General features: G+C 40.8%; 2 protein-coding genes across 3 annotated transcripts in view; one reads left to right on the top strand and one right to left on the bottom strand.

The window, feature by feature from the left end:
* The window catches only part of LOC134800209 (flotillin-2), a 395,117-nt gene that overhangs the window by 377,291 nt on the left and 1,057 nt on the right, over positions 1-16,769 (bottom strand). The window lies entirely within an intron of this gene.
* Positions 73-14,088, top strand: LOC134799984 (glucose dehydrogenase [FAD, quinone]-like). The gene is made up of 5 exons (XM_063772418.1): positions 73-456; positions 2,874-3,101; positions 7,588-7,720; positions 12,275-12,394; positions 12,838-14,088. Exons 1-5 carry the CDS (start codon positions 180-182, stop codon positions 14,078-14,080), a joined length of 2,001 nt encoding a protein of 666 aa, XP_063628488.1. The 5' UTR covers positions 73-179; the 3' UTR covers positions 14,081-14,088.

The following is a 16,769-nucleotide window of genomic DNA, read 5'->3' as shown; positions in this document are numbered from 1 at the left end:
ACAGACAGGCGGACAGTGGAGTCTTAGTAATAGGGTCCCATTTTACCCTTCGGGTACGGAACCCTAAAAAAGTAGCAAATCAAACACGCTGGAGCTTAACCAGATCCCTCGGACAACGGCATCCCACAACCGTACATCTAATCAAAAAACAGTCGCAGCTTAGAACCCACGGCAGAAGCATGGCTGCCTTAAAACATATAATTTTATTATACGCATTTCTTATCACATCGACTAATAGTGACGATATTGAAGAGACTCTATTTAATGAAGATTATGCAGTTCCAAAACCCTGTGATGAACCGTATTGCTATTCGAGGGAAAAGAGGGTGGCAGATTATCCTGAAAGGATCCGGAGTAGGGTGGTGGAAGCGATGCTGAATACCAGTATGTTTCCCCTCAATCCAGCGGAACCTGACATTTTTGGTATTTTAAGGGACCAGTATGAACTTCCAAAAGGTATGCAATTTTTTCTATGAATTTATTTAGTCGTAAATAATACTTCATATAAATTATTTGAGTGGTTTTTTATTTAGATCGATAATGGCGAATGGCGCACCAAAACCTGTGAGCGGGGGGTGTCATAGTATACACACTTCTGCGTTAGTTTTAAGGGTTCCGTACCCAAAGGGTAAAAACGGGACCCTAATTACTAAGACACCGCTGTCCGTCCGTCTGTCTGTCTGTCTGTCTGTCACCAGGCTGTATCTCATGAACCGTGATAGGTACAGATGATGTATTTCTGTTGCCGCTCTAACAGCAAATACAAAAAACAGAATATAATAAATATTTAAGCGGGGCTCCCATACAACAAACGTGATTTTTTTGCCGTTTTTAGGGTTAAAACCAAAATATTATTTTGCTAATCCGCGAAAAGATAACGTGCTAGTCAATCAGTGCTAACCCGTTATACTTACTTGCGTATTTTTACATGCAATTAATATTCCCACCCTCCCACCGCAAAAATAAATACGCAAATAAATATAACAAACCACCACCAAAAGAATAAACCTCGACACGTGTTTCGCCTCTCTACGAGGCATCCTCAGGAGTTGTTGACGGTCTGACGCCCGGCAACGGAATCCGGGTTCCGTTACAAAATACAAAATAGTTATATACGGAATCCGGGTTCCGCAAAGTAACGCCTGATTCTATTCACCGTTTTTAGGGTTCCGTACCTCAAAAGGAAAAAAACGGAACCCTTATAGGATCACTCGTGCGTCTGTCTGTCTGTCCGTCTGTCACAGCCCATTTGCTCCAAAAGTACTGGACTAATTAAGTTGAAATTTGGTACACATATATAAATTCGTGACCCAAAGACGGTCGTTTTACGTAAACAAATACATTTTAAACAAAATGTTTTCTAAACCATATCGTGTTAGGTACATTATCAAATGAAAGAGAATGTCAAATTTATTTTTTTTGTAATTTTAAAATAAATAGTTTAGAAGATATTTAAGAAAATAGCCAAAAAATTCCCCCCCCCCCCCCCCCCCTTTTATCTCCGAAACTACTAAAATTTTGAAAAAAATATACAAAATAGTTATATACATGACAGTAAAACCTATTAGAAATATGCAGTCAAGCGTGAGTCGGACTAATTGCTTAGTTTTTGATCCGACCAATACGGGGTTTTTAAAGGCAATTCACTCGTGTTTCACATATAAAAATACATTGTTAAAAATTGAGTAATGTAAGGAACCCTTGGAACGCGAGTCCGACTCGCACTTGGCCGGTTTTTGCGTAGTGGCACGGAACCCTTCGTGCGCGAGTCCGACTCGCACTTGGCCGGTTTTTCAATGAGTCAATGACACAAAATAAAAACAAAGCAACCGGCGAACTTCACTGCAACGCTAAGGTGCCTTTGGGTAAATCCTACCTAGGAATTTCTAGATGAGTTCATAATTATAATGTTTACAATTTACATCTCGTTGATTTAAATACTCGACGGGCGTATGATGGACGCGATAATCGCGTGATAGATAATATTAGGATAATGCGCCCAGCGTCCACTTCTCTTTCTACCAAACGGTGTAACAAAGTGACGTGTGTCACTCGTAGACCGTAATCGTGTTTTATATAAATTACAGCATTTATTACAAATTCTTACGATTTTTAGGGTTCCGTACCCAAAGGGTAAAGACGGGACCCTATTACTAAGACTCCGCTGTCCGTCCGTCCGTCCGTCCGTCTGTCACCAGGCTGTATCTCATGAACCGTGATAGCTAGGCAGTGTATTTTTGTTGCCGCTATAACAACATTATATTTTATTTGGCTGAGATAAGTAATTCTAGGTCTCCCTCCTTCTCTTGTCATTTCAATCCTGCCTTCCAGGATGTTTAGGAAAAAGTTGTCATGCCGTATAAGGTGTCCTACCATCATGCCTCTCCTATTTCTTATTGCATTTAATAAGCATCGCTTTTCTCCTATTATGTTTTAAAATTCAAGAACCTTACTATCATTGCTTCTGGCTGTACGTGCCCGGTCTGTCTGCATCAACTATATTTACTATAATAATTAACATTTTGGACATGCTAATCAACAAACTTTCAGTTGCCATCCATACCAAACTTGTTCATAATGCGTTCCACCAGTCCTACAATTAAAAATACTTGTTCCAATTTAGTATTTGTTGTTATAGCGGCAACAGAAATGCATCATCTGTGAAAATTTCAACTGTCTAGCTACCACGGTTCATGAGATACAGGCTAATGGTGACAGATAGACAGACAGACGGACAGACGGACAGACAGACAGACAGACAGACGGACAGACAGACAGACGGACAGACGGACAGTGGAGTCTCAGTAATAGGGTCCCGTTTTTACCCTTTGGGTACGGAACCCTAACAATAATCCGTGATTCGGTAATTACAGGGTTTAAAGGGCCACTAGCGGAGTATGACTTCATCATCATAGGCGCGGGCTCCGCGGGCAGCGTGCTCGCATCTCGACTGAGCGAGGGGCGGCGAGCGTCAGTGCTGCTCATAGAAGCCGGGAGAGGCGAGAGCATGATGACGGACACGCCTATACTAGCGCCGCTGTTCCAGCAGACTGACTACGTGTGGCCGTATCTGATGGAACACCAGCCTGGAGTTTGTATGGGTAGGTACTGACTGATCTTACACGTAGTACCTACTTATATGCAGTGATCGACCACATTAGTGCCTCCAGCACCAGCAGAGCGATATGCTGTTTTCTTGCATCTCGACTGAGCGAGGAGCGGCGAGCGTCAGTGCTGCTCATAGAAGCTGGGAGAGGCGAGAGCCTGATGACGGACACGCCTATACTGGCGCCGCTGTTCCAGCAGACCGACTACGTGTGGCCGTATCTGATGGAACACCAGCCTGGAGTTTGTATGGGTAGGTACTGACAGATCTTATACGTAATACCTACTTATATGCAGTGATCGACCACATTAGTGCCTCCAGCACCAGCAGAGCGATATGCTGTTTTCTTGCATCTCGACTGAGCGAGGGGCGGCGAGCGTCAGTGCTGCGCATAGAGACCGGGAGAGGCGAGAGCCTGATGACGGACACGCCTGTACTTGCGCCGCTGTGCCAGCATACCGACGACGTGTGGCCGTATCTGATGGAACACCAGCCTGGAGTTTGTATGGGTAGGTACTGACTGATCTTATACGTAGTACCTACTTATATGCAGTGATCGACCACATTAGTGCCTCCAGCACCAGCAGAGCGATATGCTGTTTTCTTGCATCTCGACTGAGCGAGGGGCGGCGAGCGTCAGTGCTGCTCATAGAAGCCGGGAGAGGCGAGAGCCTGATGACGGACACGCCTATACTAGCGCCGCTGTTCCAGCAGACTGACTACGTGTAGCCGTATCTGATGGAACACCAGCCTGGAGTTTGTATGGGTAGGTACTGACTGATCTTATACGTAGTACCTACTTATATGCAGTGATCGACCACATTAGTGCCTCCAACACCAGCAGAGCGATATGCTGTTTTCTTGCATCTCGACTGAGCGAGGGGCGGCGAGCGTCAGTGCTGCTCATAGAAGCCGGGAGAGGCGAGAGCCTGATGACGGACACGCCTATACTAGCGCCGCTGTTCCAGCAGACTGACTACGTGTGGCCGTATCTGATGGAACACCAGCCTGGAGTTTGTATTGGTAGGTACTGCCTGATCTTAAACGTAGTACCTACTTATATGCAGTGATCGACCACATTAGTGCCTCCAGCACCAGCAGAGCGATATGCTGTTTTCTTGCATCTCGACTGAACGAGGGGCGGCGAGCGTCAGTGCTGCTCATAGAAGCCGGGAGAGGCGAGAGCCTGATGACGAACACGCCTGTACTTGCTCCGCTGTTCCAGCAGACTGACTACGTGTGGCCGTAGCTGATGGAACACCAGCCTGGAGTTTGTATAGGTAGGTACTGCCTGATCTTAAACGTAGTACCTACTTATATGCAGTGATCGACCACATTAGTGCCTCCAGCACCAGCAGAGCGATATGCTGTTTTCGTCTCCACAGACGAGAGGTTACTCGTAACTCGAGAGGGACATATCAGACAGTTGTCTTCTCACAAACTATATAAGTATAACACGTCTGCTCCGAGAAAGTGTCATGTGTGCGAATGAGAACGCAACGACGTGATTGACGTGACGTGACGGCGTGAACGCCTTTGCCAGTCAAATATGAATTCTATTAGAAGTATTAGAATATATTAAATTATTTTCAGAAAATATATTCATTTTTTTTATTTCAGATTAGCGAGAATTCTGTTCGTAGTACTATTATCTAAATATTCTGCTTAAAATTTCCTTACCCAATATCCGTTCCTACTGGAATTAATAAGAACGAATCCAAAAATACTCCAATAGGTTATCGGCCCAGAAACACGTTTGGGTTGTCTTCAAAGGCAATGAAATATTTGAAACGAACCTAGGTAAACTACGAAGAACAAACGATAGCGTGTTCTATTCTACAGACAGAGACATCTTCCGGAGAATTAGTTAACTAATACAAACTTTATTAAATATTATTCTAAATTATGTATAAGTAGTCTACATTACAAATACTTGTGTATAGTGCGGTGTGATATCTGTTAATTATGTTACAGTCGCCATCATTATCGGAGCAACTAAGGTACTCAAAAATATCTGAACATGCACTTTAAAGTCTTGATAACAGAGGCGTTGTTCAGATATTTATGACCATCTTTACCGCTCCGATATATCTGATGGCGACTGTACACATACTACAAGACCTCCATTCCATTTACGGGTTTTACGGTACATGGAACTTCTCAAACTTCAATACACTGTAATAATTAGGGTTCCGTACCCAAAGAGTAAAACGGAACCCTATTACTAAGACTCCGCTGTCCGTCCGTCCGTCCGTCTGTCACCAGGCTGTATCTCACGAAATTTTCACAGATGATGTATTTCTGTTGCCGCTATAACAACAAATACTAAAAACAGAATTAAATAAAGATTTGAAGTGGGGCTCCCATGCAACAAACGTGATTTTTGACCGAAGTTAAGCAACGTCGGGCGGGGTCAGTACTTGGATGGGTGACCGTTTTTTTTTTGCCGTTTTTTGCATTATGGCACGGAACCCTTCGTGCGCGAGTCCGACTCGCACTTGCCCGGTTTTTTATTTTTTCTATGCGAAGGCGTTGTTATAGGAAAGCCAATTGGTGGACCTATTTTTCTTGAATACCACTAACATCACTAGAAGCGGTGAAAACTTAATAACATTGAGGCAGGTTTTATAAGATAATTTAAATCAAGCTGTAGACATCACATAGGCAATTTATTGAAAGCCAATGGCAATGTCATAAAACTTTGATATGACGTCTCCGCCAACGGAATTATCGACCTTGATGTATTCCAACTTCCTACCCTCCGTTGCGCTAGCTTCGTCGCGGGCCGATTTTTGAAGTGAAAACTTCTTTAGCGGCGCTGTGCACTTTTTGAGGTGGGGAAAAAATGTTAAACTCGAGACGGCGTAAGACGTAACCCTCTCTTTCTACCGCGCGGCGAAAATGTATGCCTGAGCCTGCTGTTTCGTTTAGGCGGCGCAGGGCGCTTGCGTGACGTCACGTGTGACGGACAATGTCATTATGTTTTTCTTTTTGATTTAAATGCCATCTAGTCAGTTTCCCTCAAACTGGTATTAATATAACTGTAGTACTCAGTGATGTGCTTAGGGGTTTCAAGTAATGCGACGAAATAACGCTAGATGGCGTTAACTATAGAGATGCCACGAATATTCGGCAACTATTCGGTATTCGGCCTATTCGGCCACTTTGCCGACTATTCGTTATTCGGCCGAATGTTGCCTACTATTCGGCCGAATACCGAATATCTGTTGCACCTACCTAAAAAGTATTCTTGGAAAGTGGTTAAAATACGAAGGCACGTTTTTGAGCATTTGTTGATTCCAAAATATTTTATTTTTATCATGGGTCTGACTTTATTGACTCTAACTACAGGGTGGGCCAAAAGGGTGTTGGCAGTTTGAAAATTGAATAAAAAAAAAACTTCAAATCGTACAACATTTTTAATACTACTTTTAAAAAACACAAGTTATGGAAATTTTATGACTCAAAATAATGTGTAGATTAGTGGCCAACCTGAGTTTCTAGGCGCTCTTGAAGGCAAAATCTCAAATTATGGATTTTTTTTTCGAAATATTCCCCTCGGGGATATCGGCGATTTTCCGAATTTTTTTCCTTTTGAGCTGCTCAAAATCTTCCGAATTTGAGTCAAAGACTACAGATTTGAGGTAATACCACAGAAAAAAAATCAAAAGGACCGAGATCGGGGCTGGGTGGTGGCCAGTTGTTATCATTCCTTTCGGAAATGAGATGAGCATCTGATTGGCAAAATGAAGTTGGTTATTCGCATCATTTGGTTTTAATTCATAAACAAACTGAATGTTTTAAACCTTAAGATGCAAATTATGCTTCAAAACTTGTCGCAATGTTGAATTTTTTTATTGTCCGTAGCCCAAACACTCTTACGCGTTGATTGTTGCGGATTTTGCCGAACGCTTGCTCCACAATGTCGGCCGTTCTCTCAGAGGCTGGACGTCCGCCAGGCATTATTGCTATGGTCGAGCTGGTTGTTTCAACCAACCATTATGATCAATTTGCGTATAACATTAACACTTGGAACCTCACGTTAATCTCGTAAATGATATTCCTGTCGATACACCCATGGTGCAGTAATCAACGATTTAGGGTTCTGGTAAAAAGCTCATACACAAAATGTAGGTGTGCCTGAGCTGTCTCCGTTCCTGTGTACTGCTCTATGCCAATAAAATTTCCACGAAACGAGGCGTACATAGCAACATACACCGGCCGACAGGGGGGCCGAATATTCGGTATTCGGTATTCGGCCAAATTCACTATTCGGGGCATCTCTAGCGTTAACGTCAATTATACATAGTGCTGCAGACATTTTGCACTAGATGGCGCTGTTATTAATATTTTAAGTTACAATGTCGTTGAGTTTTCACTTCTGCCGGCACTCCCGGAGTGCAACCCGTTGTTTTTTTATACACCCTATTCGACTTAACACAATCGGTAAACATAATAACTATTTACTCTCACGATTCCAGGATTCGTCGAAGGCAGGTGCTTCTGGCCGCGAGGAAAGGCAGTTGGGGGTACGAGCGTCGTCAACTACATGATCTACACCAGAGGCCTCAAGGGGGATTGGGACAGGATCGCGGCCGATGGCAACTATGGCTGGTAAAGCCCCCTCCACACTCGTGCGCGAAGCCGCGAACGCGAGTGTGGAGTCGAGTTTGCAGATCTGAGAAATCAACGCCACACTCGCGTTCGCGGTTTCGCGCCGCGATTCGCGCACGAGTGTTGAGGGGGCTTAAGGTTAACACTGACCATTCTTGCGGTATTGCTTTTGTGTGAAATTCACGACAATTTCGAACAATAGGTAATAGTAAAGAAAAACAGTAGGCGGTACCAGCGTCGTCTATAAAACAATCGGGCAAAGCGAAGAATCGTCCTCTACTACTATTTATATAGTATATTTATTTTTAGACATTTACAATCTATTAACTAGCACTCAATCGTAACTTTCGAGGCACAGAAAGTGTTTAAAGGAAATAGAAAAACTATCTAACTTGGATGGAATACAATTTTTTTTTTATTTACTTATTTAAAAGTCAGAAAAAGTTCAAAGCGCGAGTAGGTAAAGCAGGTGTGCAGGCCATCTGATACCCTACACGCTGACAAAGGAACCACACCTCCACTTTATTTCAAGTAATCCATATGGTGGAATAATATTAACCATTAATATTCCATTATTAGCTGGTTTGTTACTGCACACCGTTGTATGGGGACCTTGCACTTTGAGACTATGCGCTGAAACTTGGCACAGTTGATTCTTAGCTGGTCTTGAGCAGATACAGACCGGGAGCCGTCGAGAGCCACCTCTCATTTAATGGGGGGGGGGGGGGAGGGGGAAAGTTCGACGCTGCCGCGCTTCACTTGGAGCAACATTTCTCTAAAACTATACCTATTAGGGCATGTAATATATCATTTTCGGATAAATTAAGGATGAGGAATCTAGTTTTAGAACAAAAACAATGCACTTTCTAACAAAAAAAAAACCTAAAGTAGAAAAGACTAAAAAACGTATTTTTGATTTTTTCATAATTACCAATTTTTTTTTAAGTGTAGCAGGAATCTGAAAACAAAAAATACAGTCGTAAAGCTACACTTATTACGTTTAAGAAAATATATAGTTTAATATACAAAACTGTTGATAAATGGGAGATAAAAAATAATATTAAGCGTGGGACAGAGTGATCTCAATACAAAATATTATGAATGTGGGAAAGTTACTTATAATTTGTTCTACAATCGTTTATTTTTCTTGTTTTTCGTAAATAACTCGTAAACGGTAGCCCACAGCAAAAAATTATCTTTTACGTAAATAATCTGTTTCAGATTTCTTATAAAATAAGTACTACTGTTTTTCGCTACCATCAATATTAAAAAAAATATTGAAGGGAGAAAATAAATACTTAGGTCCCCTTTTTTAGTCATTCGTAAATAACTCGTAAACGAAGGCCAATAGCAAAAAATTTTTTAGTACATAAATAATTTACATAGAATTTCCTACAAAAAAGGTCATTCAAACTTTTTCGCTAGGATCAATATTAAAAACGATATTAAAGAGAGAAAATAAATTCTAAGGTCCCCTTTTTAAATATTGATCCTAGCGAAAAAGTTTGCATAACCTTTTTTGTAGGAAATTTTATGCTAATTATTCATGCTATGTGCCATCCTTTACGAGTTATTTACGAATGACTAAAAAAGAGGACCTTAGTATTTATTTTCTCCCTTCAATATTTTTTTTAATATTGATCTTAGCGAAAAAAAGTAGCACTTATTTTATAAGAAATCTGAAACAGATTATTTATGTAAAAGATATTTTTTTGCTGTGGGCTACCGTTTACGAGTTATTTACGAAAAACTAAAAAAATAAACGATTGTAGAACAAATTATAAGTAACTTTCCCACATTAATAATATTTTGTATTGAGATCACTCTGGCCCACGCTTAATATTATTTTTTTATCTCCCATGTAACAACAGTTTTGTATAATAGACTATATATTTTCTTAAACGTAATAAGTGTAGCTTTACAACTATATTTTTTGTTTTCAGATTCCTACTACACTTAAAAAAAAATTGGTAATTATAAAAAAATCCAAGATGCGTTTTTTTGTCTTTTCTACTTTATGTTTTTTTTTTGTTAGAAAGTGCATTGTTTTGGTTCCAAAAAAAAAATCCTCATCCTTAATTTATCCGAAAATGATATATCACATGCCCTAATAGCTACAGTTTTAGAGAAATGTTGCTCCAAGTGAAGCGCGGCGGCGTCGAACTTCCCCCCCACCCCCCCACTAAATGAGACGTGGCTCTCGAGGTCTCCCGGTCTGTATCTGCTCATGACCAGCTAAGAATCAACTGTGCCAAGTTTCAGCGCATAGTCACAAAGTGCAAGGTGTCGTGCACTAACAAACTAGCTATATGGAATAATATTAACATCAATAAATTGCTCTGATAATTAGATTAAGATTAATTACGATTCATAAGAGCTTGTTGCTAGGCCTACATGAATAAAGTATATTTTGAGTTTTTTTGAGTTTTGAGTGGAAATATTGCTCTGTATTTCTAGCTCCTCTTTCAAATATGAACGCGTATAATTCACTGCTCATAGCATTTTATTTCGGTCACGTGTACACAATCTCAATTGGGTGAATATAGCAGTTGGCGCCGACATCTGTTCTGTCGGGGTGTGCGGGCCCGACCCGATTAAGAAAATCAATCTAAGATTTTAACGAGATGTACCTACTTATAAATAAAAGGCACCGAATAGAAAAGTTCTTTCTTTTATAACTTTTCTAATCTTAACCTTATTTTATTACGGAAGCGCTGGTGGCCCCGCGGTAAGAGCTTGCGACTTTCAATCCGGAGGTCGTGGGTTCAAACCCCGGCTCGTACCAATGGATTTTTCGGAACTCATGTAAGAAATATCATTTGATATTTGCCAGTCGCATTTCGGTGAAGGAAAACATCGTGAGGAAACCGGACTAATCCCAATAAGGCCTATAGTTTCCCCTCTAGGTTGGAAGGTCAGATGGCAGTCGCTTTCGTAAAAACTAGTGCCTACGTCAAATCATGGGATTAGTTGTCAAGCGGGGAGCCCAGGCTCCCATGAGCCGTGGAAAAATGCTGGGATAACGCGAGGAAGAGGAACCTTATTTTATTACGGCATCACACTTAACTGTCCATTGATTGATAGACCTTATCTCGCTGCAATAAGACTCACCAACGGTGAGTTAACTGTGTCGATGATGATTCCCTCTAGCCGCCCAGAGGCCTATAAAAATGTCTCCCGTTCCATTCTAATTTGAATCTTTTTTTTGACAAATAGGTAAAATTGCATTTGTATTGGCAAGTTTTGAAGTCTGGGCGGCTAGAGGATACAGTCACCAGATATTGGAGCGGCCAAGGTTTTAACAAATATCTGAACAAAACCTCTTATCAAGAAGTTAATGCCGCCGTTGGCCGCTCCGATATACCTATAGTTCGTTTTTGTTAGCATTAGAAAAAGACTACGTGATCTTGACGTGTCTTTTAAATGAAAAACGCTTTTTAAAAATCAGCAACTATTACTTATGAAAGCAAAAGAATGTAAATAATCGTATATGATTCATAAATTTCAGAATTGTTACATATTTGCCGTGACTTATTTTTGAAAAGTGTTTTTCAATAAAAAGACACGTCAAAATTGTTTTCCTTTTTTCTAATGACAAAAAAAACTAACTATAATGGCGAGTTGGCGCCTGCGAATAGTCGCAAAAAAAATCATCGTCTCTCATGTTTATTTACAACAATATGACGAGTTTTATGTTTAACTTGCTGCTTAATGTAGATAAGCTATCAATTTCTGATAGATGACGCATCTACGAAGCATGTGGACTTGTGAAATACATACGGGCATTGTTTTCGACTAGTTTCTCTAACCATCGTTAATCGTTATCCAGTCTCGGATGGTGGTATTCTATGTAAGTAGGTCATCAGCTCATCACTTTACGTTACTATGGTTCATATACGTTTGATGTATATCCTTTGTTTTGGCAAAAACCAATTACCTTATATTTATAAGAGATAAGTATTTCGGTAGGAAGAAAAAGAAGTATAACAATAGCAAAGCGAGATTCAAGGTTCACATGGTCTCTTCCTTTACCTAATTACTTCACTACACCTTATAAAACAAAGTCCGCCGCGTCTGTCTGTTTGTATGTTTGTTCGCGATAAACTCAAAAACTAATGAACGGATTTTCATGCGGTTTTCACCTATCAATAGAGCGATTCATGAGGAAGGTTTCCGTGTATAATTTGTTAACCCGTGCGAAGCCGGGCCGGGTCGCTAGTAAATGTATAAATACGAATGAAATGAACGCTCTTTGCGATAAGGTTTATTAAAATTATGATGGTCTTGGACCTTCATTAGGGGCTATTCATAAATTACGTCATTTCAAATTAGGGGGGGGGGGGTCTGGACATCGGATGACGGTAGCATGAAGTAGGAGGAAATGGGGTCATTTGAAGCATGATTTTTGGATGATTATAGGGGGGGGGGGGTCAAAAATCGTCAAAAATCGATGACGTAATTTATGGACAGCCCCTTATCACTTAACAGGCCAAATTTAATACCGGCAAAAGATAACTTGTAAAACATATTAAACATGAGTTATACAATTTTCAGGTCATATGACGACGTTTTGCCGTACTACATGAAGTCAGAAAGGGCCAACCTAAAGGGGTTGAAGGATTCGCCCTGGCACGGGAGGAATGGCGAGTTATCGGTTGAGGACGTACCGTTTAGGTACGTGTAGGTACCTGTATACTACGTAAATATTGTTTAAAGATACGGTTACAAATTTTTTTTTACGTAAAATCTCTATCTACTCGTAACTGTATTGTCAAATTCATTTTTAATTACAATTTAAGGGTATTAAGGGACAGATAATCAAATAAGGCGTATTCACTTCAATAACAATGAATATCTTTCGAAAAATCTATAAATATAGTTTTACATCCCAGTCGTACTTACAATCAAGGAGAAAGATACTGTATATTTTGTAATTATGCCGCATCGATAACTTTTGACCTTGACTGTACCTACTATCAAACTTCAACAGCTATCAGTCGAAATGTGTAAAACAGACGATGTTTTTCTGGGTTTATTGATGTTCCCTAAAACTTAATGCATAACATTGATAACACCTAATTACACTACCCCAGAATAATCCTACGTCTATTTTCCAGGTCAAAATTGTCTAAAGCATTTTTGGACGCTGCTAAACTGTTGGGCAATCGACGGACCGATTACAACAGTCCTGACGGATTCGGCTTCAGCTACATCCAGGCAACGCTGTCCCGCGGACGCCGGCACAGCAGCGCCAAGGCCTTCCTGCACGATCACAAAAAAAGAAAAAACCTGCACATCCTAACTAGCACTCGAGCAACCAAAGTATTAATAGATCCTACTACAAAAACTGCAATCGGCGTTCAGTTCGTTCGCAATGGCCAAATGTATGAAATACGCGCTAAAAAGGAAGTCATCTTATCAGCCGGACCGATCGAGTCACCACATCTACTCATGCTTTCCGGCATCGGACCCAGGCAGAACCTCGAATCAGTAGGAATACCCGTCATACAAAATCTTCCAGTAGGACAAACTTTATACGATCACATTTCCTTCCCAGCGCTAGCGTTTAAGCTGAATTCAACTAGACTGACTTTAGTAGAAAGAAAAGTAGCTACACTTGAAAATACATTTCAATATATGCAATACGGAGATGGTCCTTTTTCCTCATTAGCAGGAGTGGAAACCCTTGGATATATAAGAACCAATGTTTCTGATGGACCTGCTGACACTCCAGATATTGAACTGATCAGTTCCTGTGCCTCTTTAGCGTCTGATGAGGGCCACGTGGTGGCCAAAGGTATTCGCTTAGCTGATTGGCTGTACAATTCAGTTTACAAACAAATTGAAGATGTCGAGAGCTTCACTGTGCTATTTATGCTTCTGCATCCTAAATCTAAAGGCAATATGCTATTAGGGTCAAGGAATCCCTTTGACGATGCGAAACTGTATGGCAATTACTTGACGCATCAGCAAGACGTAGATACGATGGTGGCAGCGATAAGATACATTCAGAAAATGGTTGATACGCCGTTTTTCCAGAAATATGGTGCAACGTTGCACAGTAAGAGATTTCCGAATTGTAGACAGCATAAATTTAACAGTGATAGTTACTGGGAGTGTGCGGTGAGGACGGTGACTGCTACTCTACATCATCAGATTTCTACGTGTCGGATGGGTCCATCTTCAGATCCTGACGCTGTGGTGGACCCGGAGCTGAAAGTGTACGGTGTGGCCAGGTTGCGCGTGGTGGACAGCAGTGTTATCCCGAGGACTATAGCGGCCCACACAAACGCTCCGGCAATTATGATTGGTGAAAAGGCGGCAGATATGATTAAAAATACGTGGAGATTAAAATATTAGGCCGCTGATGACATGTTTTATTTGACTTGGTTGTTTCAATAACGTTATATATTAGCGATAACGCAAGCCAATATATGTACATAAGGCCTAGTTTTTAAATCCCTAATATTTACCTTCAAAAAAGACATATAAAGTAACATAATACGATACGCCTTAACAAAATGAGGCAGCAAAGTAGCAAATCACTGTCGCAGCTACACAACACAAGCAGGTAGTTACCGAGAAGCTACTACTAGGCATCTCTCGATTGGAACCAATTTACCAGAGAACCCTGCCTGTCCCTAACTACTTTTGAATCCTTATTAGTACCTAATATTGCACTACACTAAGGCGCACTTGCACCATTCCACTATAACCCGGGATTAAGCGGTTAAACCGTTAACCTAATGTCAAATTGTATTGGTATCCATGGTAACGCCAGGTTTAACCGGGTAACCCCGGGTTAGTGGAATGGTGCAAGTGGGCCTAAGTTCACGAAAATGTCCCTTAAAATTGGGTAGTGTGATTCGCTTTTTAACGATAACACTACTGGTCTAAGAGCTAGCCACGGCAATAGGTATGCAATTTATAGAGAAATCCCTCTAGTTAGTATGCCATACTATCATTATTAATTAATCCGGGCGCCTGGCAGCTGTTTAGCGGTGGGTGTGGGGGTGGATGGGCAACAAAGTGGTTGTAAAATCAATTGAAGGTGTGCAATTTATAGAGCCCTGTGTTTGGTGCGATATAATAGCTAATTACATATGTATTTAATTCAAATATAACAATGCCAGGCGTTTTATTTGGGGGAAAAGTAGTGCCAGGTGATGAAAATACACAATCATTTGTGCGCCTGCAGGAAGTAGGTACTCACAATTGCTTTACGCATAGATTGTGAGTCAGGTGCAATTTGCTCGTGATCTTCCTATATCACACCAAACACAGAGCTCTATAAATTGCACACCTTCAATTGATTTTACAACCACTTGGTTGCCCATCCACTCCCACACCCACCGCTAGACAGCTGCCAGGCGCCCGGATTAATTAATAATGATACTATGGCATACTAACTAGAGGGATTTCGTTGCTCTATAAATTGCATACCTATTGCCGTGGCTAGCTCTCCGGCTATACGAATAACTAAAAGAAAACAACATATTCCTTAGAATGCATATATGTGGGATCTGGGTAAAAAGGTGATAATGATAACAGTAGAATGAGTAGAATATGAGGGTGCTCTAGTTTACGTTGGTAAACTAGCTCAAATAGCAGTGCTTCTCTACAGAAAAGTTGTCGGTAGGTATTTAATTCTTGATAATAGATGATAGTTGCCTCTAATAGGCATTAGATAAACAACGGTTTGGTAGTGAATCACTGTAGGTATTTTTAAAACAAGAGTATAGAACTCTAGACAATGTTTCACATGCTAGGCAATGTTGAGTAAGTATATAATTTATGGTACTTGCACGTGAGGCTTTAGGTAGGTACCTATAACGGGCAAATACGTTTGTCGTGAATCTGTTGATTAAAGCAAAAAAAATGGTAACAAAATCAAACTTCGCGTCAAGAATCGACATATAATCGACTATAGGTAGGGAAATATGGTATGTTACCACTATGTTACAGAAGTGTAACTAAAGGATATGCACGTGCTGTCTAAAATACGACGATTGACGTAGCTATAGTACTTATATGCTATATATGTATATATCTCGGCCACTCAATTAATTGATCCGACCTTGCCCAGTCTGTCGGGTCGGGCGTGTCTGTCTGGGGAATCCGGTGACGAAATCCCTCGTAAAATCGGCTTATCTACTAGGGCCTACTAACCTAACATAAATCGTTACTATTTCTATTCTTAATGTTATTAGCAGAGGTCGGCGAGGGTCAGCAATTTACCTTATAATTTGACATGTCATAAGGCAAATAGCTCACCTTCGCCGACCTCTGGTTATTAGCAGTACCTAGTGCTACTGTAGAGATCAGGGATGTTGCGGATGCAGATTTTTTGACATCCGCGGATGCGGATGCGGATATTTAAAGGCTCACATCCGCGGATGCGGATGTCAAGATTAGGTACTTAAATAACGTCAAATATAAAATTTTAGTAATTTTTATTGAAAAAAACGAAACGTTTAGTATTTGAGCAAGAATATAGGTGCGTTATATTTAATAATCAGTTACTTGGTCGACTTTTCTGGATCTAGACGGATGACGAAAATAGTGACGAAATTACCTAGCACTTACGCCACCGCTAAGACGTTCCTGTACCGACTTGTTCGACATCCGCATCCGCATAAGCTCCGCATCGATTTTATGCGGATGCATATGCGGATGTTGAAAATAATGCGGAAGTTCCGCGGTTGTGGATGCGGATGCGAATATTCGCAAAATCCCTGGTAGAGATTTCGGAGAATGGAGAAGTGAAGGAAGGTAGAGTCCGTCTATTTAAGCTAACTTTACACCGACCCGAACTGAACAGTGAGGAATGGTCATTATTTTGTAAACGTCATATTTTCATGGAAATTTTACATTAACGATGACAGCTTGGCCCGACTTTACCGAAATGATTATGTCGGGAATATAAAATACTTGAGTACTATTTTCGCGAGAACCCATTTAGGTATGTAATTATGTAAAATCATGTATCAAGGTTTTGTAGGCATGGGAGTAGGTACAATTCAAAATTCACGTAAGCGTAGATTAAAAA

Source organism: Cydia splendana, chromosome 19, assembly GCF_910591565.1.
Source record: "Cydia splendana chromosome 19, ilCydSple1.2, whole genome shotgun sequence".
NCBI lineage: Eukaryota > Metazoa > Arthropoda > Insecta > Lepidoptera > Tortricidae > Cydia > Cydia splendana.
Note: the sequence above shows the minus strand (reverse complement) of the source record. Positions and strands in the feature narration are given on the sequence as shown.

What these genes read in the sequence shown, in the direction of transcription:
- LOC134799984 (XM_063772418.1), top strand. Translation starts at nt 180, where the DNA reads ATGGCTGCCTTAAAACATATAATTTTATTATACGCATTTCTTATCACA. An exon ending in GCCGATGGCAACTATGGCTG is followed by an intron (nt 7,721 to 12,274) that starts GTAAAGCCCCCT and finishes TACAATTTTCAG; the next exon opens with GTCATATGACGACGTTTTGC. An exon ending in GTTGAGGACGTACCGTTTAG is followed by an intron (nt 12,395 to 12,837) that starts GTACGTGTAGGT and finishes TCTATTTTCCAG; the next exon opens with GTCAAAATTGTCTAAAGCAT.